Source organism: Aotus nancymaae, unplaced genomic scaffold (assembly GCF_030222135.1).
Source record: "Aotus nancymaae isolate 86718 unplaced genomic scaffold, 86718_ANA_hifiasm-v0.15.2.pri h1tg000014l, whole genome shotgun sequence".
Lineage (NCBI taxonomy): Eukaryota > Metazoa > Chordata > Mammalia > Primates > Aotidae > Aotus > Aotus nancymaae.
The window spans coordinates 7,526,869-7,552,701 of record NW_026988425.1 but is presented as its reverse complement, the minus strand read 5'-3'; the positions used below and the strand labels follow the sequence as shown (position 1 = coordinate 7,552,701).

At 39.8% G+C, this 25,833-nt stretch overlaps 1 protein-coding gene and 1 long non-coding RNA gene across 2 annotated transcripts in view; one reads left to right on the top strand and one right to left on the bottom strand.

The window, feature by feature from the left end:
* The window catches only part of ADCY2 (adenylate cyclase 2), a 436,690-nt gene that overhangs the window by 71,385 nt on the left and 339,472 nt on the right, over positions 1–25,833 (bottom strand). Inside the window, exons 15-16 of the mRNA XM_021675367.2 lie at positions 15,991–16,075; positions 1,245–1,382 (exon numbers count right to left, since the gene is read on the bottom strand). Coding sequence (XP_021531042.1) covers positions 1,245–1,382; positions 15,991–16,075 — 223 coding nt within the window. The remainder of the gene's footprint in view (positions 1–1,244; positions 1,383–15,990; positions 16,076–25,833) is intronic.
* LOC135274853 (uncharacterized) overlaps positions 9,195–25,833 on the top strand; it is a 43,383-nt gene continuing 26,744 nt past the window's right edge. Inside the window, exons 1-2 of the long non-coding RNA XR_010342567.1 lie at positions 9,195–9,321; positions 22,102–22,194. This is a non-coding gene — a long non-coding RNA (uncharacterized LOC135274853). The remainder of the gene's footprint in view (positions 9,322–22,101; positions 22,195–25,833) is intronic.

Here is a 25,833-nt window from a genome sequence, read left to right as displayed (position 1 = left end):
ATCTGCAGGTGTCTGAGAGGAACTGTAGTATCTCCCGCGTGACCTGGAGGACTGGCCCCATGAAACATTCGAGGTCCTTATCCACGTCTTCAGCTTTGTTTTCAATCCTTCTTAGTATGACTGTCTCTCTTGTCCCAGATGCAAATGTCCCTCCTTCTCAGGACCTTCTACCCACCTGCCCTTGCCCCTCACTTCCTCTGGGTCCACGTGGCAGACTCCTCCTCTCCGCCCTCTAGGACTCCAACTAGCCGACCCTGCTCTCCCTTCCCCTCACGCCCCTGTTGCTGTCTTCGCCTCCTCGTTTCAGGATGACTTGATGATGGTGTTACCCAGCTGTCTGTCTCCCACTTCTACTCCCACTCCTGGAAGGCAGAGAACTGTCTTTGGGGTCTGAGCACCCAGCACGTACCAGGTACATCTTTATATTCAATCAATATTACATTTTGCTACACGAATGCTTTCTACTTTAAAAAAACATGTTATTATTATGAAATCATATACAGCCTGTCACCACAACCTGGCTTTAGGCCCCTGGAAGGCAAGGACTGCAGCTCCTAACACTTGGCGTGTCCCACAGTCAGTGAAGCGTCCACTACAGGAAACATCAGAGTTCCTTCGGCTGCTGCTGCTGACGGGAGAACAGTAAGGACACGTCTCAAAGCACCCTGACCAGCCAGGTATCCGTTCTGGGGGAGATCACCAGCAGTGATGAGACTGACATAGTAAGCGGCCATTGGTTCAATAGTTACAAAATGGCCAGCACTGTCCGCAGTGTGCTGCGAACATTGGCTCACTGAATCCTTAGAAGCCCCTTGGTAGAGAAGTCTTGGTTCTCACTTGCAAAGAAGTGCAAATGGAGCCTGCAGAGTTCAATGAAAACATCTTTCTAGTCTTGTAGCTGGTGAGAGAGGAGCCCCGCGATCAGGTCTTTTACACTCCAGGGCAGGACACTGCACCCCCCTTAGTTTATGACTATGCTTCAGACATTGCAGTCATTTCTGTAGCCTGTTGAGGAGCCGCCATGAGCAAGGAAGTGCGGAGCTGCTCCAAGGACTCGCCCAGTGTCTCAAGGTGGCTCCGTGAAAGCATCCCTTTCCTTAGAGAAATGACTGCTGTTGCCCTGAGATGCTACCTTTAACGGGCCGCATTGGAGCTAAAAGCAAGTTTCCAAAATTCCACAGGACAGGTCCCAGAAGGGAAGAACGCCCTGCGTGGCATGAGCACTGATTCACCCCGGGGCTTACCATGTTGAACACGGCCATGGTTAGTATGATGGCCGTGGTGACGATCGTCAGAGAAATCCGTGGCCAGGGGCGGTTGGCAATGATGCCGGAAGACTTCAAAAGCCACATGAGCGGGGGAGAAGCTTTTTTGCTGCATTGCTAGAAGGGAGAAAGAAAAAGAAAAGCATTGCTAGTTTATGATTTCTCTGCAGTTTCTTGATGACGACGTTTAAGACCACAAGAAGCACCAACATTGTTCATAGACTAAACATGTCGTCTGCCCTCCCCTGGGGACCCATACCAAGTCACGAACCTCATTAAAATTATGTTGGCATCATTGCTACCAATTGAGAACAAGTTAAGTGTCTACGACAAAGGTGGGATGTGCTTGTATGTCTTTTAAAACAGACCTAAAGTTATGTTTTTAAGTGATTCTTTTCTCAAAGGAAAACTGTCAGTTAATGAAATCACCCTGGGGGATGTGTGGGGTCTCTGATCACAGCTACGATGAAAGTTACCGTAAGTTCAGCTGATTATGTGGAAAGAGACCAACACATCTCCCGACCCTTTTAATGCTACATTAGCAGATCACAAGAAAGCAGCGCAGGTCACAGACTTAGCTTAGTGCCTGAACTTGCAAATATGGTATCTGAAAGTCTCAGGCATGAGGCATGATGGCTTGTTTGATCTCATCTGCTCTTGTGGGGGTTTTCTCCCACACAGAGAAGCTCCTTTTTTCCCTCCAAACAATTTTTAACAGCGTTAAGAAACCCATAATATAAAATATGCCTTTAAACCATTTTCAAGTGTACAGTTCAGTAGTGACAGCCATATTCACACTGTCGTGTACCATCTCTAGGGTTTTCAATCTTACCAAACCGAAACCCTATGCCCATGGGAAATCAACTCCCGGTTTCTCCCTCCTCCCAGCCCCTGGCAACCACCATTCCCCCTCCTATTTCTATGATTCTGACTGCTCTAAGACCTCATGTAAGTGAAACAATCTAATAGTTCTTTGGTGACTGGCAGATTTCTCTCAGCATAATGTCCTCAAGGATCATCATGTTGTAGCATTATGCCAAGATTTCCTTCTTTTTAAAGCTTGAATAAAATTCCATTGTATGTATCTACAGTTTTTTTAAAAAAATCCATTGGTAAAATGTACACTGAGTTGCTTCGCCTCTTGGCTGTTCTGTATAATGCTGCTATGCGTATGGGAGTTGGGGAAGCCTTACTGATACAAGAAGGAATTGAGGTCTTTAGGGGATGACAGCCAGCATTTGCTCCCCATTCACCATGGGGTCTCGGCACATGAGCTCACCCATCCTGAGGGCCACTGTTCCAGGGAGGCACTGCTGGGATTCTCACCATCTTCCAGGTGTGAGTGTGCAGTGGTAGCACAGAGCTCCACTGAGGTGTGGGTGACATCAACTCTGCCTATGCAGATGCTGTGTGGGCATAATTTGCATATGTCATCTGACATGACAAGCAGGACATAAGAGTCTTCCAGGGGTTAACATTTTTACCTTTACGCCAAAGGGACTGTGGTCCCAAGGCTATGTGTCTTGGAAATAAAAAAAAAAAGTGGTGATTTCAATAAATTCAGAAGAAGGAATAAAATAAATTATACCCTTTGATCAGTACTACCTAGTTAATCTATTGGCAAACAAAGCTGGTGTGACATCCGTGAAATTCGAATTCAAATAAAAAATATTCCTGAACAGCACTAATAGGCTGTCCTTTTACTTCTCTACGTCTTTCACATCTTCTTTCTGTGTTATTACTAAAAATATTCTTGCCATAAGCATTGCTATATGTTCAATGTTGATACAACAGTTGAACGAGAGTCTAAACACAGAAGGAGAGTTTAGAAGGTAAAGAATCAGCCAGTGGCCTAGCTTCAAAGCTCCACTGCTGCGAAATTGGCAGCAAGTTAATGATCCTCTCTGAAATGGGGTCTCAGTTTCTTCCTCTCTCAAATGGGGATAATAACAGTACCTGCCTCCTCTGTTTTCAGAAGTTTAAATGAGTTAGAGAAGGTGTGTGCAACAGAACTTCCAAGCGGACATCCGCCTGTGAATGGTTGTTATTGTTTAATGCATGCTACTTCTAATCACATTAATATCACAAAACAGACAAATCTGTGTTCTGTAGGAGAAGTTCTTCCTGTTATTTCAATGGAGAAAACACAATATTTCTTAGAAACATTTTAATGACTAAAATATAAATTCTTTATATCTATGTAAACAACAACAACAAAATTTCCTCCTCTCTACTCCTTTCCACCATGGAGTTTTGTTTCGTTTTCTTCCTTCCAGCTCCTGATAGGAAAAGGTGAAGAATATTTGCACACAGCGCACACCCCCGAGGGAGACACAGGACCAGGTTCTGGGCTCACTCCTTGGGCTGATTTTCCTGGACCCTCCTCTCATTTCTCTGAGTACCTGCCAGGGAGCTTGAGCCAGTGCTGCCCTCAGCCGCAGAGTGCCCAGAGCCGGACTGCTGGCTGCCGGCAGGGGGCGCCCTCGGCCCAGCTCTGCAGGGCATCTGATCACTGGCAACAGATAATCAGATCTGCACTTTCTGCTTCTACTCAAGAGCAGGTTTGGATAGGGGGTGGTGGTGGCAGTAAATGTGTCATGAAGTAACATGTCCCCTAATGTTCTGAACATGCAGCATCTTAGAGGGTCAGGTAGCCAGAGAACATCCACCTGCAAATGGTTATCATTATTGTTTGATGCATGCTACTTCTAATATTAATACGACAAAACACAATCAATTTGTGTTCCATAGAAGCTTTTTTTTTTTTTGCCATTACATTTAATGGCAAAACCTGCAATTACTTTTATACCAACCTATAATAAACTATGAAGAGCCAAGTTTCAAATGGAATGTCATGCTCATCTGGCTCAGATTCCATTACATGATGGCATTTGGTCTGATTCTCTCAAATTAAGACAACATTTATGTATTCGCATCCAGGTTGACTACAATTAGTTCCTTTAAGAGAAAATTATTAAAATCAATGCTTTTATGTTTGTGAAATTGTGATAATTTCTGTATGCAGAAATTATTAATAGATATGATAATGAAAATGTTTAAAGCAGGAAATTTTTAAAAAGTTTATTACTTCAGGAGAAAATGTACATCTAGCTAAGATTGCATATCACTGTCAATTAGGTAAAATTGTATGTAGCTATTACACAAATTTTTGAAATTACAAAATTAAAACAAATTACTGTCTTTGAAGTTTTAGAAAACTACATGGTGACAATCGTGCCAAATACTCAGTCTAATAAGAATATGTTGTGTTCTGCTCATAGGCTAGTCATTTACTGAAACAGATCTGGGCAGATATGTAGGAATTCTTTTTCTGCTCATGTCACATGCCAGGCAAAATGGCAAATCAGCAGCACTTGCAGCTACTGACTAGACGCCTGGGGGTTTGGCAGACATGGGGTTCGGCACAGCAGACTCAGGATGCACTTGGTTCAAATGCATCACCCATGCAGTTTCCATGCACATCTCAAAATTCCCCCTCACAATTGTTTTAAAACTTGTGCCAAATGCATTGTTCTTGAGGTCAGGGAGACAGCCGGCTATCTTTCTTTGTCACCAAGCAGTGACAAAGTAAGCAAACCTGTTCTGAAGTGTAAAAATTGGTCAGCATTGCTGCTGGCAAGGACACAAAAGTAGAAGAGAACAGAGAGGTGACAGTTGCAATGACAATGATGAAAGAGGAGGAGGAGGATCAAGCTGTGGAGGTGGGGACAGAAGAAACCAACGATGGGGATGAGAGGAGAAACAAGACTAAGATCCTAAAATGGAAGGAATCTAATTAAGAAAAAAGGAGACCCTTGATTCGGTTTGTAGCCTCGTAGAAAAATTACAGCTTGGCTCTTGATATGATCATTTGCTTCAGTTTATTCTGTTTTTGATTAAGTATTAAAGGCCCTGGTGGAAAAAATGTTTATCAAAATTCAGACCATCCCAATTAAATGTTATAAATGATAACATCTCAAAGAATATTTTGGCCTTCATTTGGAAGGTACTATTCAACTGAAAATGAGAAAAGGCCTGCCGTGAGCCCAGAGTGGGGAGTCACTTGCTTTGATCTTTGGTTCAACTCCTGGCATCATTTCAGCCACATCTGTTTCCTTTCTTACTTGATGATCTCACTGAAACCCATGATCAGCTCTTACTTACATTGAGCTCACCATGTACCTTCTAGAAATGCTCTTGGATGTGGATATTACATTCATCCACTTACAGACAAGGGACTGGCACTAAGTGTAGTGGGAGATGTAATAAAAGAAGAAATGTAAATTTATAGGAAAATCCTGGCTGGGCACGGTGGCTCATGCCTGCAATCCCAGCACTTTGGGAGGCTGAGGTGGGCGGATCATGAGGTCAGGAGTTCGAGACCAGCCTGGCCAACATGGTGAAACCTCATCTCTACTAAAAATACAAAAATTAGCCGATGTGGTGGCAGGTGCCTATAATCTTAGCTACTTGGGAGGCTGAGGGAGGAGAATTGCTTGAACTTAGGAGGCGGAGGTTGCAGTGAGCCAAGATTGCACCACTGCACTCCAGCCTTGATGACAGATAGAGAATCTGTCTCAAAAAAAAAATAATAATAATTATAGGAAAATCCTATCGTAGAATTGGTGGTGAAGACAATAAGCAGTGGGGTGTGGTAGGAAAAGCGTGGGATGAATCCCAATGTTCTTAATTCAGTAAATGCAGATCCTCCTCACAAAGACAAAATGTTCATACATGTTATTTGGATAAAAAAGAAAAAGCTCCACCAAAAATATCAGCCAGCTTCTCTTCCTTTCCTCTTTTTCTTTCTTTTTTCCTCCCTGTTTTGATCCACTTGCAATGGAAATGACTGGTAGTCTCTCAAATTAAGTTAAATCTCAATTTTTCACTCTAAAATTAATTCTTCATAATTTAACTTACTTATTATAAAAGTAGACTTCATTTACAGTTTCATTAGTATCAATTTTAACAGTAAGATGAGATACGTGAAGAGAAGTAGAAGCTCATATTAAGTGAAGTTAATAAAATGAAAAAAAAAATCCAGAAAAGTTATAAAGATATCAGAGCAGCTGAGCAGCAAACTTTTAGTATTAGAAAAACAAAATTCGTATTAAAATCTTGCTTGGAAAATATGGTGGTTACGTGTTTCATATAAAGATGTACTTTTGTGGGCCAGGCGCGGTGGCTCAAGCCTGTAATTCCAGCACTCTGGGAGGCTGAGGCGGGTGGATCACGAGGTCAAGAGATCGAGACCATCCTGGTCAACATGGTGAAACCCCGTCTCTACTAAAAATACAAAAAATTAGCTGGGCATGGTGGCGCGTGCCTGTAATCCCAGCTACTCAGGAGGCTGAGGCAGGAGAATTGCCTGAACCCAGGAGGCGGAGGTTGCGGTGAGCTGAGATAGCACCATTGCACTCCAGCCTGGGTAACAAGAGGGAAACTCCGTCTCAAAAAAAAAAAAAGATGTACTTTTGTGTATTTACCTAAAGGAGCATCTACTTTGGCTTTTTAATTAGCTGAGGACCGTCATTCTGAATGGCAGGAACAAGTTGGAGCAATAATCACTTGTAACATTTAATGTCATAGAGACTGTGATGTGTACTTTGATTGTTTAATTGCCCTTGAATTTCCCACGGGAAGGCTTCTTTATGCCAATCAATCATATTTTACAAAATCGACCTGGGTGAGCCTCATCCCTCCACTGGGGCTCCACTGTGTACCACATTGCACCATTTTTGCTGACATGCTTGTCTCTGGCCAAATGCAGAGCTGGTTCAGGACAGTGACCACATCCCAGAGGCCAGTATAGTGTTTGTCAAATGGTAGGAACTCACCAAATACGTGCAGATTCTGTTTGCTGTTTTCAATGATGGACTCAAAGGGAAATTACCAGGGCACAGAAACAAAGAGGGAGCTCAGTGATAAAGGGACTGAGGCTGTGGGGTGGGTCCAGGAGTGCCCTGGAACAGGACTCAGGCCACGGCACTTGGGGGGTGGGCTTTTAACTCCCGTAGGGAAAAGAAGATATTGCCTGCAAAGGGTGGGCAGCTGAGACTAGACTCTTGAATAAAATCCAGAGCCTCAAATGGCTATTCCTTCTGTGCAAAGAAAATCTAGAAAGGCTCCATTCACTAGCTCAGGGAAGTATCAATAAGCTTTGGAGGATCAATCCAAACCTAAAGTGTTGTGTTTGAAATTACATTACCTGATTCATAATGAGAATCCCAAATTAAGGGGTTATTAATTAGGTCAAAACCAGAGAAAATCTTTGAAGCTGTGGCAGAAGCAAGAATGACACTGAATGTAAATGATACTTTAGACCACACAGTGCAGGGATGTCCCATCTGGGGGCTGCAGTAGTTCCTCCTGAACATAACCTCACAATAAAAAACAAATTATGAAGTACCTAAGGCAATGAATCATATGAGGAAGAGTCAACAGACATAACAGGTAGTAGAATTAGCACCACAAGATCTACAGATATTACAACAATCTGAAATAGCTTCTAAAATAAGATTAAAGTAACAAAAGAGGGATTAGAACCCATATGAATGAGCAAGTTAAGAAAAAATAACAAGTTTTTTTAAAAATGAGCCACATAAACTTTCTAGAGATAAAAATGTAGATTTCAAAATTAAAAACTAAATAGTTACTGAGGAACTGGATGAACTGCTGGTGAATGGGAGAGGCTAAGAAACATCTCAGGAAATAAACCATAAACAGCACAGAAGGGTAAAGAAGTGGAAAACAGGGGCGGGAAAAAAGACTAAGACACAGAGTTTGGATATAATGAAGAGATTCAACATACCTCTAATAAAAGTTTGAGAAAAACAGAACAGAAAGACCAGGGAAGAGACAAAATACAAGGAGATACTGGACAATGACAGTGCAGACCTAGAGAGGATTATGAGGTCTGTGGTTGAGAAGACACAGTTGAGTCTCAAAAATAAAAGTCAGGCTACACTTTAACACGCAGAATCTACTGCTCACGAGACAAAGAGCAAATCCTACAAAAACTCCCACCGAGACAAGGGACCGAGTCTCTACAACAGTTAGACAGACAGGAGAGTTATCCTTGGTCCCAAAGAGGCCAGGAAATTATGGAATCCTGTTCTCAGAATGTTAGAAAAAATTATAAATCATCACAATGAGGAAAACATAAAGACTTTAAAATACAAAATCTGACTGGGTATATTATATTCAAGCTCTCATGGGATGGATTATAAAAGGAAGCATTCTAGTAATATGGAAACTGAGTTCAGGAAGATGGAATGGTATTTGGAAAAAATAGTAAACTAAGAAATTGCTTAAGAAAACAAGAATAAACAATGAATAATTTGAGCAGTTTAAATTCAGAAAAATTTAAACAATGCTAGTATAGAAGACAGAAAATATTACCAGACTCAGAGCATGGTCCCTGTATTGTTCAACAAGAAAGTGGAGATATTATTAATAATATACTTTGTCAATCCCATGTACATGTTACCTGTTTTAAGATAACTGAAAAAACAAACTAGACTATGTAAGTTCCAAGGCACTAGAGAGAATAAAAGAGATAAACTCCAGGAGTCCAAAAGAAGGCAGAAAAGAAGGAAAAACAAGCCAAGCAAAAAATATACAAAATGAGTTTTAACGATTACAGTAATAATTATAATACATGAAAATGGATCACACTTGTCAAATAAAAGAGAGAGAGATGTTTGGATCAGAGAAACAAGCATAGAGCTATATGCTGTTCACCAGAGACACACCTAAAACCTACATCCTTTTTCTTGACAGGGAGAAGCTGAAAGTAAAAAGATGGAAAAAGGAACACCAGGCAAATACTAACCGAAAGAAATAAGGTGGAGTTACATTGACAGGAGAGAAAACAGACTTCAGAAAACAGACTTCAAGGGGAAAACGCTGCTGTGGGGTAGAAAGCTTTCCTATTAGCTGGGTGTGTGACCTACTTTTCCCTTCCCGAGGCGGCCGCTCTGTTTGCGCTTTCATCTCTGCCTGGAACAAGGTTGGTGGGCTGGCATCGTATTACCTCTGCTATCGAAAGCACAAGGTAACAACACTGAGAGAAAAATTTCTTCTAATATTTTCTGGCGTTTTCATTTGCTGTATCCAGCATAGGAGTTCTGAAGGTGTTTTGTGGGTTTGTTTGGTGAATTTCCGGTTAGAGTCACTCTCTTGTGTTCATTATGGAGATGGAAGTCCACCTCAGGTAGTTTAGAAAGTTAAATCTGACTTTGAACGTGCACTCATCATTATTGCTGCTACAATGACAACTAGTATTATTTTTAATTGCTAATTGTAATGAAAAATGTGAACTTGAATCTCTTATTCTAGTCTTAGTTTCTGCCTAGATAAAATGGATTATTTTCATTATCAAATAAAATAATATGTATGAAAACACTTTGAAGGATTATCATATGCATAAAACATTTTGTAAAGTATTATAATACTGAGCACTTTCTTACTAGATTATTTTAATCTAAATACAATTATAAATTGACTTTAAAAAATTATCAAATGTCTTTGAAGACAAATTTGCACTTTGCCCAGAACCTAGTTTTTTTGGTTTCTTTTCTTTCTTTTCTTTTCGAGATGGAGTTTCGCTCTTGTTGCCCAGGCTGGAGTGCAATGGTGTGACCTTGGCTCACCACAACCTCTGCCTCCTGGGGCCAAGCAATTCTCCTGCCTCAGCCTCCTGAGTAGCTGGGATTACAGGCATGTACCACCATGCCTGGTTCATTTTGTATTTTTAGTAGAGATGGGCTTTCTCCATGTTGGTCAGGCTGGTCTCGAACTCCCGACCTCAGGTGATCTGCCTCCCAAAGTAGAGGGATTACAGGCATGAGCCACCACTCCCAGTCAGAACCTAGTTTTAAATAAATGGGACCAACAGCTGAATAAGAAATTTTACAAAACTAGACTAGAGAAGAATAGGAATAGGTACTGTGTGAGGTTATCATGACTTACCAATGTGATTTTGATCAATGGGTGCTGAGCAATCACCACAGGGCAACTTTGGTGCCATGCTGGTCCATGTCCATGAACATGGGCATCCCTGCCTAGTGCTGGGCACTGTCTGCCTGTGACTCACTCCATACCCAGCCTGGCACCCTCTGCAACCTGCCTCTACTATAAGGTTCCAAGGCTTGATTCCAGTTTTGGCTCCAACACCTACTTGCTATATACCACTCGGAAGGCAAGTTATGCAGCACCTGTGAGCTTCCATTCTATTAAACTACTAAACTGTCAAATGATATTGCCTCCCAGGGCTCTTGTGAGCATGAATGAGCCAGTAGATGCTAAGTGTCTGACAGAGTAAGTAGATACTTTTAATAACATTTAATATTTATAAGCTATGATGAGGCTGGAATCAGAACCACTCATTGGGATCTTGCCCACCATAAATAGTTTGGATTTATTCCAAAGGTTCTTACCCAAGGATATGAAGCCTTCGCAGATCTCACAGTCATTGCATTCCTGATGCTACTCCAAAGCCTCCACTTCTATCCTCAAGAGACCTGATTACAGCTTCTTCTGCATTATTTGTGTGTGTGTGTGTGTGAAATATTTATTTTAAAAGATCGGAAATAAAAACTCACTTAAGTGGATGGCACCTTTGGAGTCCTGGGTCCCTCAACCACAAATTAGGGGCTGGATAAGGTTCTCTCTCTGCTGTTGAGTTTTACAATTCTGAAATGCTGAGTAGCATCTGATGTAGTAAGCATGTCAGAGTCAAGGAATCACAGTGAATGGGAGCGAGAAATTTCAATGCAGTGTGATGAAGGCTGCCGACTCACCATCCCTTCTCTCAACCACACATTCCTTTACACATAGAACCCGTCCTCATGCTAGGACATTGGTAGAAGTTCTCTTAGTGCACATCTTACTCTGCCTGAGAATCATTGGCAATGGTAAGATGAAGAGGCTGCTGTATGACCCATGAAGGTGCCTGAGGCAGAGGTGTCTAAGGAGATCCAACCAGTGAGGACATCAGGATGCCAGGCCAATATGCAGAGGCTGGGAACCCACCAGAATGCAGAGCAGGATGCCACAACTGGGAGCTGGATTCAGAGCGTCAAGTTCAGAAGGAGCCCAGTTGCGGTGAGAATGGGGGTGGAACGTTTTCTGGGCAGTGGCACCAGGAAACCACACTTGGGTGCAAACCAACATTCCTTCAAGCAGACTGATACTAAATATTTATCTTGTGTTTCAAGTGCCCGAAGTAATACAATGAACAAAACAGGGCTTCAGTGAACTCACTGAAGATCTTTCCATCCGCAAGAATAAAAGTAATAATGCAGAATGGGAATCCCAACCAGCCAGCACTAGGGGAGTCGGTGGGAAAGGCGGGCTCTTGAGAGTTGGATTGTGAAAGTTAGACGATGATTTTCAACCGGGGAGACGGCTGGAGGCACGTCAGAGTCAAGGAATCACCGCATATGTGAACAAGGCATCTTGACGCGGCATGATGAAGGCCACTCACATTCCTCCTCTCATCCACACCATAATTTACACAGAGAACCTGTCTCCATGCTGGGACAGCTGGAGAAGATCCTGCAGGGCACATCTAACTCAGCCTGAGAAAGGCCAAGCTCCATGAGATGAGGGAGTGCTAACCAGGGCCAGATGAGAGGAAGAAGTGAGAAAGGACCCCATCAAAACTCTACAGTACATGGAGTCTACTAGCATTTACTCAGCACCCGCTTATTAAACACATTCATGGGATCAGGGTCGCACTGGATTCAGTGAGGGGGCAGAAAGCATGTTTGCGAATCCATTCTGGTTTTAAGGAACTCAATATATTTAAGGGGAAACAGAACAATTTAGAGATCTCAAGGAGATGTTATATGATGCAGGCGAAGCTATGTAACGCAGATCATCAGTCCCACAGTGAAAAAAGAAGGACTTGTTGGTGCAGTTTCGAGGTGTCTTGGAAGGTGCCTGGTGGCTGGGCCCACCCACATGCACAAGAACTGAGATGTGGGCAACGTGGGGGTAGGAGGGAGCCAGCACTCCAGCGAAGGCATGGGGCATGCCTGGGGTGGGAGTGAAGGGGCAGAAGGAGGTGAGCGCTGGACTTCTCACAGAAATAAGGATCACAGAAAAGAAATTCCTGCCATGGGTTTGAGAACATGTCAGGGAACAAATATCTGTACAATTTTTCTATCAACAGGGAAAAACCTGCAATCCATTATCACCCTTATTTCTTTTTGCCTATTTCAACATTTTTCTATCTTTTTATCAAGCCCAGTTGTAAAACAAGCAATCAATTTGATTTGTTGGCATTATACTTTTTGTGCAACAGAGAATGACAGAGGCAAAGCTCTTGGAAGAAAAACATCAGCCAGGCTGAACTCCCCTCAGGTTCCTTTATAAAGTATTATATTCTATGTTATTTCTTTATACTGAGCACTGAAAGCTGGTATTAGAACACAAATATTGCCTCTGGCATTGAAGTTTTCAGAAAGTTACCATATGTTAATAGAAGGTAAGTTTGGAGTACTAAGTACTCTTTAATAAACTCAGTATTTAATTCATAATAAATGCAAATCATTACAAAACCTTACACAATTGGGAAGCTATTCAGAAGCCAAGGACTGAGCACTTAGGATGTGGCAATGTTTCTCCATGACCACAGTGGAGTATTTGTGATAAGCGTAGTTTTGACTGAATTTGGATGGCAGAGTGCAGAGTACACTTAAGCTTCTTTAAATTGGCTGTGCACCAATATGTTTGATGTTGAGAATTTTAAAAAATCCTTACAGAATGGTTTAAACAGTAAACAAGGACCTATTATTAAAGTGAAAAGAATTCCTTCTTGAATTTTTCATGGATTACATCCAAGAAGGAGGAATGGCAGCTGGCCACTGGGGGGCGCCTACTTCACGGGTCTTATGGAGCCAAGTTTAGGAAGACCAAGTATCATAGTGTTTAGCCTTCCTGGGCACACCTGTAGACACCGTACAGGCTTCTTGTGAGGATGAGGTAAGCATCAATTTATCTGTAGCCCTGAAATATTCCCTTTGTGATACCACAGAGTCGAAAACAACTTCCTAGCATGTGGCCTGTGGGGGCCAGGGTCCCGGGAAGCTCCAGGGATGGGAGGCAGGAGGTGCTGCGGTGTCATCTTGACAGCTTACCAGGGCCCCAGGCTGGACACAGGAGGGAACAAGAGCTAGGGAAGGGGCAGCAGGGAGTGGGATTCCAGCGAGGCTGAAAGGGGGCCCTCATACAGGAGCAATGCTTTCCCACACACGCAGCACAGCTGTTCCTGAGATATTTTTTTTCTACCCCCCGCTCTATGCTTATTTAATGTAACAACTTAGACACTAGAAATAAAAAAGTCCGCCTGATACCCTAAATGTACCACATGCCCTCATGTCCAAGACCAGATTCCCTGGAATAGAAAATGACAAATATGGCTAGTTAGGCACGATGATCTGAACTGACTTCGTTTAGAACTAGGTTGGGATTTCCAGTCGAACCACCAATGATGGTTCCTATTTTGAAAACCTGAGAAATGGGCTTCAGGAGACTTACGGGGGCAAGGAAAAGAGCAGGGGAGCCTGTGCACCTTTCCACCCAAGGGATGATCCTGGGAACACAGAAAACCAGGCTTCTTTCCACAATAAGCATTTTCAAACGTTGCCAAAGAGTCCCATCAGGGCCTTTCAGAGTGGATTAATATTAACCAAGGGCCCTCCTTCCTCTATATAACCCACAATGTCTTCAGGGGGTTTCAGAGAAATTAGATGCTATGCGTGCATTTGGGTAAAGCAGAAACCACAGTCCCATTTTTGGAAGAGTTTTCAATGCAATTTGAAACATCAAAACTGTCATACAGTAAAGAAAATCCACACAAGTTTGCAAGGATAGGAGGCACAGAAGGCAAAGTGCTTACTGTGGAAAGGCAGAGACAGGCTTTGGAATCTTAACCAGCCTTGGCCAAAGGCTTTCAGCACATCAGACTGGAATGCAATGGGCAGCTTGGGGGCTTTTGAAGGGAGGACGAGGATTCTAAGAGGCCACTATCACACTGTCCCGATGTTGCTAGCAGTGGTAGTGTGTTTTATGAAAAGCAAAATGACATTGCAATAAAGCCACAGATGCAAACTGTAAATCCAGGCAGAATTAGAAAAAATTCTTTCATAGAAGCCACAGTAGCCCTGAGAGGTAACAGACAGACCACAATCCTCAGGAGGCTTCCTCGGCAGCATCATCTAAACGGGCTTGTCACAGTCTACCCAGCAGAAGAAATCATGATTTGGACAATGTGAAAATATCTGCACTACAGTCTGTAATTGCAGAACTCACATAAAATGCATCCATTGAAAAATATTTGAGAAAACATTTCTATTTATTTTTTATAATAGGTTATTATCACGTTAAAATTTGTATTTAACAAAATCTCTGGAGCCTCTCTTAGGAGTGTGGCATGGTGGTTTGCTGTACCTATCAACCCACCATCTAGGTTTTAAGCCCCACACTCACTTCTTCTGAGATGTGATAAGTATGCTCAATGTCTGTGTCTTATGAATTTTTGAAAATTATAGGTATTTCTTATGCTGGTAACAAAGTGTTTCTCTAAATATAACTATTGAAGGAGCCTTATGAGTTAGTCAAATCCCTAACGGGCTGGCTTACTTGATCTGTCAATGTTAGAATATATTAACATTTCCAACTAGGACTGTAGGTTTGTCAATGTATTTGACCATTTTAATACTTCCTGCTTTATTTATTTAAAGAGATTCTAGAGAGCTTCTCTGTTAAGAAGCTCAGAGTGGCCTCATCCCAGCTCATCTCCATTGAATAAAACGAAACAGTGGCTTATCTTCCCGGCCTTCTCCTCCATTGTTTGCTTCTTTAGGATGCTGTCATAGAGCCATGGCCAGCTAGCAACATTGCTTTATCCTTTCAAATTTAGATTTCATCTGTATATCCAGAACTAGCATATAAATCATAAGAGTTTACACTGATTGGCTTAAATTAATAAAAGATATTTTAACATATGCTTTCTTCAAATACTCCAACATTTTATAGCTTGAAAGTGGATGTAACAATGTATTAGGTTTACTTTAAAAAAAAATTTTACTTTAAGTTCTGGGATACACGTGCTGAACCTGGAGGTTTGTTACATAGGTATACATGTGCCATGTGGTTTGCTGCACCCATCAACCCATCATCTAGGTTTTAAGCCCTGCATGCATTAGGTATTTGTCCTAATGCTCTCCCTCCCCTTTTCCACCCCCTGACAGGCCCCGGTGTGGGATGTTCCCTTCCCTGTGTCCATGTGTTCTCACTATTCAACTCCCACTTATGAGTGAGAACATGCGGTGTTTGGTTTTCTGTTCCTGTGTTAGTTTTAATTCTCCTGTACACTGAAAGTCTCATATTATATTTGCATTTGCTGCTATAGACACTCTGAAAACTTAGGGAAAATAATGAAATATATTGACAGAACCAAATAAGGAAGAATGCAATCTTATAATGTGACATCAAACATTTCAAATCATCTTAGTATTCGTGTCTTCGTTGTGCATGAGCTGCCCAGTCTATATTTCTGGCTTTAGATTGGAAGGGTGCATGTTTCCTTAACCGGGATCTGGAGTTCTTGAAGTGGTAAAGCAATAAGCTCCTTGTTTCTGAAAGTTTTAGGCAAGAAGTCAGCTTTCATGAAATGAGCATACTTTTCAAAGAAGCGCCACATTTGAATACCTACCAGAAGCTGTCCAGCAAAGCAGACGAAGAGGATGAAGGCCAGCAAGAGAAACGCAGTCCCAAAGGAGATGCCCAGGACGGATGTTCTACCAGGGAACAAAAAGCAACAAGTCAGGGTGGAGATCGAGTCTATCATTCTGGAAAGTACCAGTAATACTTTTGGGTTATTTAGGACTTCATTAAATGAGGACTGTAATCCTCACTAAATTTTTGAGAAACAAAAACGGAGCTAAAATACCAAACACATGTCTGGAGAAAGAAGTCTACACAGGGATGGCCAATCAACTTATTATGACACAATAAAACCACCCCCGTAAGCATCAGTTCTTCGTGAAGGATAAACAATGTTTTTAAGTGACTCGCCCATGTGCCTGGCAGTTTCATGCCGCACTTGGCCACATCCTCCGTCTCAGTGGTCTCCTCACTGCCAGTGAGATCCTGGCAGCTGCTGCCTTCAAGACAGCCTCACCTTAATAGCCTGGAAGTCTTCAAGTTCCACCCTTGCTCCTGTTGACCCAGGAGACACTGAGTCCTCACCCTCCCCAGTCTCATGCAACCAGATTCAACCTATTTAGTTCAAATGTGTAGTGAGGCTTTTTACATGCTTGAGCGAGCCAATGAACAGAAAAGCATCCCATGATCACGTGAAAAACATGCCTAGCAAGTTACAAATTCTGCGACGGACAGATGACAGGTTTATTTATAAGAACTGCATACATATCCGGAAGGTCCTTTAAATAATTAAATAATTCAAAGCCTTTTAAATCTCAGTTTAATCCAAGGATAGAAGTTTCAGAGGTATAAAAAGGACTGAAACACAGTGAATCATCAAAGATGAAATGCAAATGGACCATCGAGGGAGAGGCTGGATGGTGTCTGAGACCAAATGGAACCTCACGCCAATGCAGTTGGCTAGAGACAGTGAAGAAACAGAGGATTTGGCCAAGAAAAGGGGTAACATCCAGAAACGATGACGTATGGGGCGGAAGAACCGGACACAAGTCAGCCACAAGCCGACGTTACCCTGCGAGTGCACCCCTGTGAGCCCCCCGGAAAGGGAAACAAACTGAGCAGTTAGTGTCCTGAGTAAATCCCCTGATGCTGTGATGGTGGGAAGGCGTCCTCCACTCTCTATCTCAGGTACCTGCTCCATTAAGAGAGATGACTACAGGGACACACATCAAACAACATCTAAAACACTGGAGTTCAAACCAACAATTGGAACTGACCCAATCAATGACTTTTGGGCACTGGGTCATGTCCTGGACATGATTCACAGTGCTTTCAATCACCTGGCCTGATGATAAGGTTTGTTCAGATTTTATGAGTGATGATGAGACTCTGCAGGACGGTGTGTATATACCAAGTACACCTGGATTGTTGACGAGTCTCATGGGCCAGGCTCATGCTGGGGTGTTCTGACACAAAGATGGGTAAGATGTGATCCTGCAGCAGCAGGAGGAGTGCCAGCCCACAACTCAGAGCTATGGAGGGCGCCTGCCATTATCCTCATGACTAAAGGGGACCGCAGTGATTCATCTGCTGAGCTTTTATTTGCTATCTTCTCCTCTGTTTTTACGAAGGAGCTCTGACAGGTTTTTTTTTGAGCACTACACTCTCCTAGCTTTTCTCAGTATCAAGGTAATGCCAGATTCATAAGGCTGAGTTTAGAAACAACATTTCATTTTTTTTAGGCCCCAAACGGTTTAAATACTGAATGAATGATATCTTCTTGAAGGTTTGATAAAACTCAACTGTAATATTATCTGATGATGATGATGATAATGATTATGATGACAGTGATGATGATGATGATGGTGATGATGATGATGGGTGATTCAGTGATGGCAACAGGGATGGTGATGGTGACGATGATGGGTGATAGGGATGGTGATGCTGATAGTGATCATGATGGTGATGGTGATGATGATGATGAGGATGGTGATGGTGATGATGATGGTGATGGTAATGATGATGATGGGTGATAGGGATGGTGATGTGGATGATGATGGTGATGGTGACAGGGATGGTGATGGTGATGATGATGATCATGATGGTGATAATGATAGGGATGGCAATGGGGATGATGGTGGTGGTGATGGTAGTGGTGGTGGTGATGGCGATGATGATGATGATGAAGGTGATAGTAATGATGATGGGTGATAGGGATGGTGATGTGGATGATGATGGTGATGGTGATAGGGATGGTGATGGTGATGATGATCATGATGATGGTGACAGGCATAGTGATGGGTATGGGGATGATGGTGGTGATGCTACATCCTAACATCTATAGAGTATCCACTATATGCCAAGTGCTGGGTATGTATGTACATATATATTTCACTTTATCTTCACAATAATCCTATATAGTAGTTACTATTATTACTTCATTTTGCCAAAGAGAAACTGATACACAGGGAGGTCGAGGAACTTGCCTAAAGTTATAACTCTATTAAGTGATGCTGTCGGGACTTATGTTTATCCAGTTGTATTCCTGATCCAGGTTCTGTTTTAGAAATAGACATGTCACATTTCTGTCATGTTTATTTGTTCTGTTTCTTGAGTCAGTTTTGATAATTCTTCTAGAAAATTATCTATTTCATGTAGATTTTCGAATGTAAAATATTCCATATAATATTTTCATATAATTTAAAAACTCCCCATGTTTGTAATTTCTTATGCTTAATGCTATTTTCTCTAGATCAGATTTTTGAGGTCTTGCATGTTTTGTTGATCTTCTCAAGGAATAAGTTCTTGGTTTATTATTAAGGTCTGCTCGTTCCATTTGTGTTAATTAGTTTCTGATTCAGCTTTAAAAAATCACTTTCTTCTTCCTTATTTAAACTTATAAATTTTATCTTGATTGCCATTTATTAGACAAATCTTTTGTATTTTCTAATAAGTGCATTTAAGGACACAAATATTCTGCTAGTTATTGCTTTTGCCAAATCCCACAGCCTTTAATTCACAGCTACTCATTATCACTCTTTTCTTCAAAGCCTATAATTTTAATTTCCATTTTCTTTTAATACTAAAAGTAACTCAGAAGTCTGAATTTTAAATTCACAAGAATATTATTTTTGGTTGGTTCTTATTATTTCTAATTTCATTAGAATTTATCAGAGATTGTGGCCTCTATTATTATACTTTGACAATTTATTTTTCTTTTGGGTTGTGATAAGTATGCTCAATGTCTATGTCTTATGAATTTTTGAAAATTATAGGTATTTCTTATGCTGGTAACAAAGTGTTTCTCTAAATATAACTATTGAAGGAGCCTTATGAGTTAGTCAAATCCCTAACGGGCTAGCTTACTTAATCTGTCAATGTTAGAATATATTAACATTTCCAACTAGGACTGTAGGTTTGTCAATGTATTTGAACATTTTAAGACTTTCTGCTTTATTTATTTCAAATAGATTCTGGAGTGCATAAATATTTATGATTGTTAAATTTTTGGTGCCTGAATCATAATAAAAATATTTTTTAATGCTGAATACCTTTCACTTGAATTCTTTATTGTCAGGAATTTATATTATTGACATTTCCTTTATTCTATAAGCTATTTCCTGGAATACCGATTCTATATCCTGTATTTCCAACCTTTCTCTTTTTATTTCAGCTACATCTCCCATACGTGGCCTAGATGTGGCCTTTGGTTTGTAGCCTCAATCTTTTAGTCTCTTTCCATGAATGAGACACTTTTATCCATTCAAAAATATAAAATGTGTTAATATTTGGCCAGTTCTTTCCATCTTATTTTCTTAAAATGTTGGGTAGAATTCACACAGAAATAATTTGTGTATGAAGCTTCCTTTGTGGGAAGAATTTTTAAAATAAATTCAATAAATGTAATAGATACATGCCCAGTTAAAATTTCTATTAAGTCTCAGTTTTTGGAAAACTGTCTTTTCAAAAAATTCTTTCATTTTATCTAAATTGTAAATCTGTTTGGCCTCAAGTAATTTATGGAATTTCCTATATATCCTCTTAGTATCTATAGATTTTTAGTGAGTCCTCTTTTTTCTCTTAAGTTGCTAGCTTGGGTGCTTTGTGATGTTTCCCCATTTTTCGTTCTTGATCAGCCTTGCTAGTAGTTTAGGACTCTTTAAAGTCTTTTTCAAAGAGCCACATTATGGCTTTGTAAATTTTCACTACTGATAGTTTTCTATTTTATTGATTTCTTCTTTTTAGTATTTATTCCTTTCTAATTGCTTGATTTTAATTCCTCATCATTTTCTGCTTCCTAAGATGGAAATTTGGACAACTGATTTTTAACTCTTTCCTCTGCTCTAATGTTAAAGCATTTTAAAGCTACAAATTCCCCTCTAAATTGCTGCTTTAATTACATCTCACACATTTTGATACGTTATATGTTGATATTAAAACATTTTTAACATTTCTCTTGTATTTCTTATTTGACTCCTGGGTTAGTCGGAAGCATATAGTTTAACACTAAAATATTACGGGATATTTTAAAATATTCTATTGTTAATTATTTTTAATTTGATTTTAGTGTGAATTAGATACTGCACTATATGATTTTTATTTTTCATATTTATTTCTGTCTTTTCAAATTTATGGAGATACTTTTATGGCCCAGTATACGTTTCATCTTTGTAGGTTAATGTTCCAGTTGCACTTTAAGTAAAATATGTATTTTTCAATTCAGTTTAGTGTTTTTTGAAACAACAATTAGTTTTAGGAAGTTGACAATGTTGTTCAGACCTTCTATATATTCCTATCGGCATAATAAGAACTAGAAAAGGGATACTAAAATCTAATTATGATATAGATTTGCCTCATTTTTTCTTTGGTTTTGTCAGTTATGCATAAGACGCTTTTTACGGTCTACTGTAGGTTAAGTGCGTTCATATCTGTATTTTACAGCTCCGCTATAAAATTCTGGTTTAGGAAACAATTAATCAGAGGTTTTGTCAGGTATGCATAAGATGCTTTTTACAGTCTACTGTAGGTTAAGTGCATTCATATCTGTATTTTACAGCTCCGCTATTAGATATAAGCACATTTTATGATTTTATGCCTCCTGGTGAATTGACCTTTTTATCATTACTCGCTATCTTCACTTATCTCTGTTAATATTTCTTGGCTTCGTAACTACTTTGTCTGATACTAATATATGTATAGTAGCTTCTCCTTGTGCTTATTGTTTACAGCAGATACGCTTTCCATCCTTTTATTTCCAACCTACCTAAACTTTGTATTTTAAGTGCATCTCTTGTAGAGAGTATGTGGCTTGGTCATACTTTCCTTTAGAGTGTTTAGTCTTTTCCCATTTAATAATGTTTGAATTTAATCTTACCCTCTTGCTATCTATTGTTTTTATTTGTATAGTGTGGGTTGTTACATTTGTTGCTACTATTTCAAACCTACCATTTTATTATCTGTGTTATGTTTGTCTCATTTATTTTTGTTTTTCTTTTCTTCCATTATTGCCACTTTATTAATTAAATGTTTAAAACTATTTTTCATTTCCTCTTGTTTTTTTTAGCAATAATTCTTTGATTTTTAGTAATTGCTCAAGAGTCAATACACACTTCCTAACTTACCATTAGTTACTTAGTATTAATATTATGCCACTTCAAAAAATACATGACACTTACAACAATTTAATCCCATTCTCATGAGAAGTCTTAGTAGATGTCATTGCTTTCGCATCAGATCACCTGTTCCCTTTTAGAGAAAGTAATAAAAGGTAACCATATTGTCTTTTATATGCTCTCATACAGTAAGCATGTCCAGTGCTCCCCATTCCTTCCTTAGATTCATGTTTCCTTCTGACACAGTTTCACTTCAGCCTGAGGAACTTCCTATCTTGTAGGTTTGCTAGTGACAAATTCCCTCTTTTTTTTTTTTAAGTTGCAGAATATATTTCATCTCAAGTTTAAAAAGGAATATTTGAACTGAATGTTTAAGTCAGGGTTGATCATGTTCCTATCAGTGGTTTAAAGATGTTCAATTTTCTTTTGCCCTCCATCATTTCTGATAAGAAGGCAACCATTTATTCTGTCATTGATCCCTTATATGTAATGTCTTTTTTTTTGGTGGCTGCATTTAATGTTTTTCTTTAGTTTCTTTTTTTCTTTAGTTTCCAGAAGTTGGACTATGATATGCCACATATGGTTTCCTTTATAGTTATCCTGCTTGATGTTCACAGAGATTCTTGCCTTTGGCGATTGAGGTATTTTAACAAATTTAGGAAAATTTGTCACTGAGTGTGTTGGTAATTAATTGTTTCCTAAAATGCATTTCAATGTTTCTTTTCTTTTTATTTTTTGGAATAATTATTCCACTATGAAGACAGTTGATGGAGACTCTGAACATTCTGAAGTCAGGTCAAATAGACCTGGAAATAATAAGAGTATTAAAATGTGACCCTTCCTATTCTATAATAATCTGCTAGACACAGTGAAGAGCATCCCAGAAGAGCTGTTAACATATTTTGTTAAAGTACCTGATGACTACTACTTTGCTCCTTCCTCAAATATCAAAAATCTATTAAGAGCTGATAAAGGAGTACAGTGTTAGTAATACAGCTGACTATCTGTTTTTGATTTGCTGTATGTATGACATGCCCATTTAAGCAGGGATGATCATTCTTAAAAGTAGCTTGTGACACACAAAACTGACTCAAGAAGAAATAAAAAATGTAATAGGCTTACCTATAAAAAGTAAAGAGATTAACTTAGTAATTAAAAAATCTACTTACATAGAAAAATTCATGTGCAGATGGCTTCACTGGTAAGTGTTCACAAACTTTCATTTAATTTTTAATTTTGTTTTTGAGACAGAGTCTTGCTCTGTCACCAAAGCTAGAGTGCAGTGGCACAATCATGGCTCACTGCAGCCTCTACTTCCTGGGCTCCAACCTACCAAGTAGCTGGGACCAACAGGCTTGTGCTGCCATGCCTGGCTAATTTTTGTATTTTTGGTAGAGATGGGGTTTTGCCCCTTTGCCTAGGGGTTTTGCCATGTTGCCCAGGCTGATCTCGAACTCCTGAGCTCAAGCAATCCACCTGCCTCTGCCTCTCAAAGTGCTGGGATTATAGGTGTGAGCTACCATGCCTGGCCCAAAACTTTGAAAGAAGAATTAATGCCCAAATTTTATAAACTCTTCCATAAAATGGAAGGAAAGGGAACAGTTCTTAACTCCTTCTGAGGCCAGTATCATCCTCATACCAATACCAGACAAAGACATCACAAAAAGTAGAAATCAATATCTCTCATGAATATGGATACAAAAATCCTAAACAAAATATTAGTTAATTGAACCCAGCCACAAGTAAAAAGGTTTATATGTCAAGACCAAGTGGAGTTTACCCAAGAAATGTAATGCTGCTTTAACATCTGAAAATCAGTCAACTTATTAATAGATCACATTAATAGAATAAAAGAAAAAAACACATTATCATCTCAATAGCAGCAGAAAAAAGATTTGACAAAATCCAACAATATTTCACAATGAAAACACTCAACAAACTATTAATAAAATGGAATTTCCTTGTCTTTATGAAAAATTGTCATGAGACGCTCACAGCTAACATCATACTTAATGGTGAAAGGCTGAATGCTTTTCTCCTGAGATTAAATAAGAAAGGATGTATGGTGTGGCTACGCCTATTTAACCTTGTACTGGAGGTTTTAACCAGGAAAATTGGGTAGGAAAATAACACAACAGGCATCAGATTGTAAAAGAAGAAGTAAAATTATCTTTATTTGTAGGTGATATGGTCTTGCGTATAGAAAAGTATGTGACAATCTGAGATTCAGACTTGGAGTGGCTCAAACTCTCACCGATATGCTCAACTTGCGGCTGTTCAATATTCTAGTCTATGGCATATTGGCATTTATGTTCAGATGGACCTCTCTTCCATCTGAGTTTTTATGGGCTTAATGCTTCTGCCCCCTCCACCCCCAAATCTATCTGTTGAAATCCTAACCCCAAATGTGATGGTATTACAGAAATGGGGCCTTTAAGAGGTGCTTGGGCCATGAAGGTGGTAAACTCATGAGTGGCATTAGTGCCCTTATGAGAAGTGGCTGGAGAACTAGCTATTTCTTTCTGCCATGTGGGAATACAAGGAGAAGACAGTAGTCTGCAACCTGAAAGAGAGCCCTCACCCAACCCACCCATGCTGGCACCCTGATGTCAGACTTTGGCTTCTAAATTTCTACTGCTCCTAAGCTACACAGTCTATGGTCCTTTGTTAGAGAAGTCCAAATGGACTAAGACACCAGGGAACAAGAAACACTGTGAGACAAAGTCATGGTTGGTTAAATGCTCTTAATTATAACCATTTATCCTACCTGTTCTGTCAAAAGCATGCTCAGGTCCATTAAGCGTACCAAGATGTTGGTGTAACTTAATTAATTTTAGTTAACAGTCCAGTTGCAAAGCTGCTTCTTTTTTAACCCTGAAGCATAACTGATTAAGTACTTACTGAAAAGCAAACTTGACTCTTCCCTGTCATAAGGCAAGAAAAATTACTTTCAGTGTCCGTTTTGACTTTGGTGCTTTAGTCAAGTGCATTGTTATAGAATATGGAAGAGACTGAATCTGGACAAGGTCCTCTTTCTTTTCTGCTTTTTTCCCAGTGAAATTGCTTAAAGGTGGTCCTGACAGGGGTGAGAAACATTTATTGATAAAAGAAGCCCAGTGGAGATATACATTCCCCTCAAAAAGCCTACAAAATGTATTAATTACAAGACATCTCTCTGGGTAAATAATGGTGTCTTTGTCTGGCATTCTGTTGAATGTCATGACTTTCACAGCGTCTCTCCTGGTTGACTTCACTTCCCTCACTTCCTCCCCAAAGCAAGCCTCTCATCAGCTCTCCACTCACATCTGTTGTGTGGGATTCAGTCAGGATGATAAGAACCAAAGAAAGCAAATTTTTCTTTTAATTATAAGTTAGCATGAAATAAAAATTCCTCCTTTTTAAATGACAGAACTTCAAAATGAAAGAGAATTTAGTAAAAAAGAAAAAAAGAAAGAATCAAAAGTTGAAAAGAGGAAATGGAATTTAAATATTCATCACCATTACAGTAGCTTTTCTCTGATGAGAGGACTTAGTTTTGAGATGTTCTGGACACTTGAAGGTTCTGAGATGTAGAAAAGAAAAAAGAGATTATCTTTGGCCAAGAAAAGAAAGTTCTACCTTTACAGCAATGATAAGGACTGAAGATTTGAATTTTCAGACACATTGTAGTCCCCAGAAAGTGCAGAGTCTTCTCTTCCTATACCCACTCCTTGGATTTAAATACTACATAGGTGCTGGGTTTTCCAGATTGTATCTCCACCCATCTCTACAGAATCTATAGAAGCTATAGGGGCTTCATGGGAGGTTCTATACATTTTACAGGTCACATATTCCCTTCTGTGTGAAACTCCAGCACCTGATGTGTAACACACATGTGTGTCTAATGTCCAGAACTGAGCCCTTGAGTCCAGTCTCCCTCCCCAACCTGTTCCTTTCCCAGGATTCTTTCTCTGTAAATGGCAACATTTTTTTCCAGTTTTTCAGGAGAAAATTAAAAAAAAAACTAAAAACCCTGCAAAACTTACTTTCTCATACCCTTTATATCTAATCCAGCAGCCACACTTGTTTACATCACTCTGCACAACCTATCCCAGGATTTGAACAAGTTTTATCACTTCTAGTATTGAGTGTTGAAATGAGTAATAAAATTGATATTAGAGATCCAAGGAGAAATAATAATTCTAAGATATTTAACATTATAATTTGGCTTATTATTTTTTCTTAAAACTTCATTAGTTTTAATTTTTCTTGGGATAATGAAATGCGTATTTACCTAAACT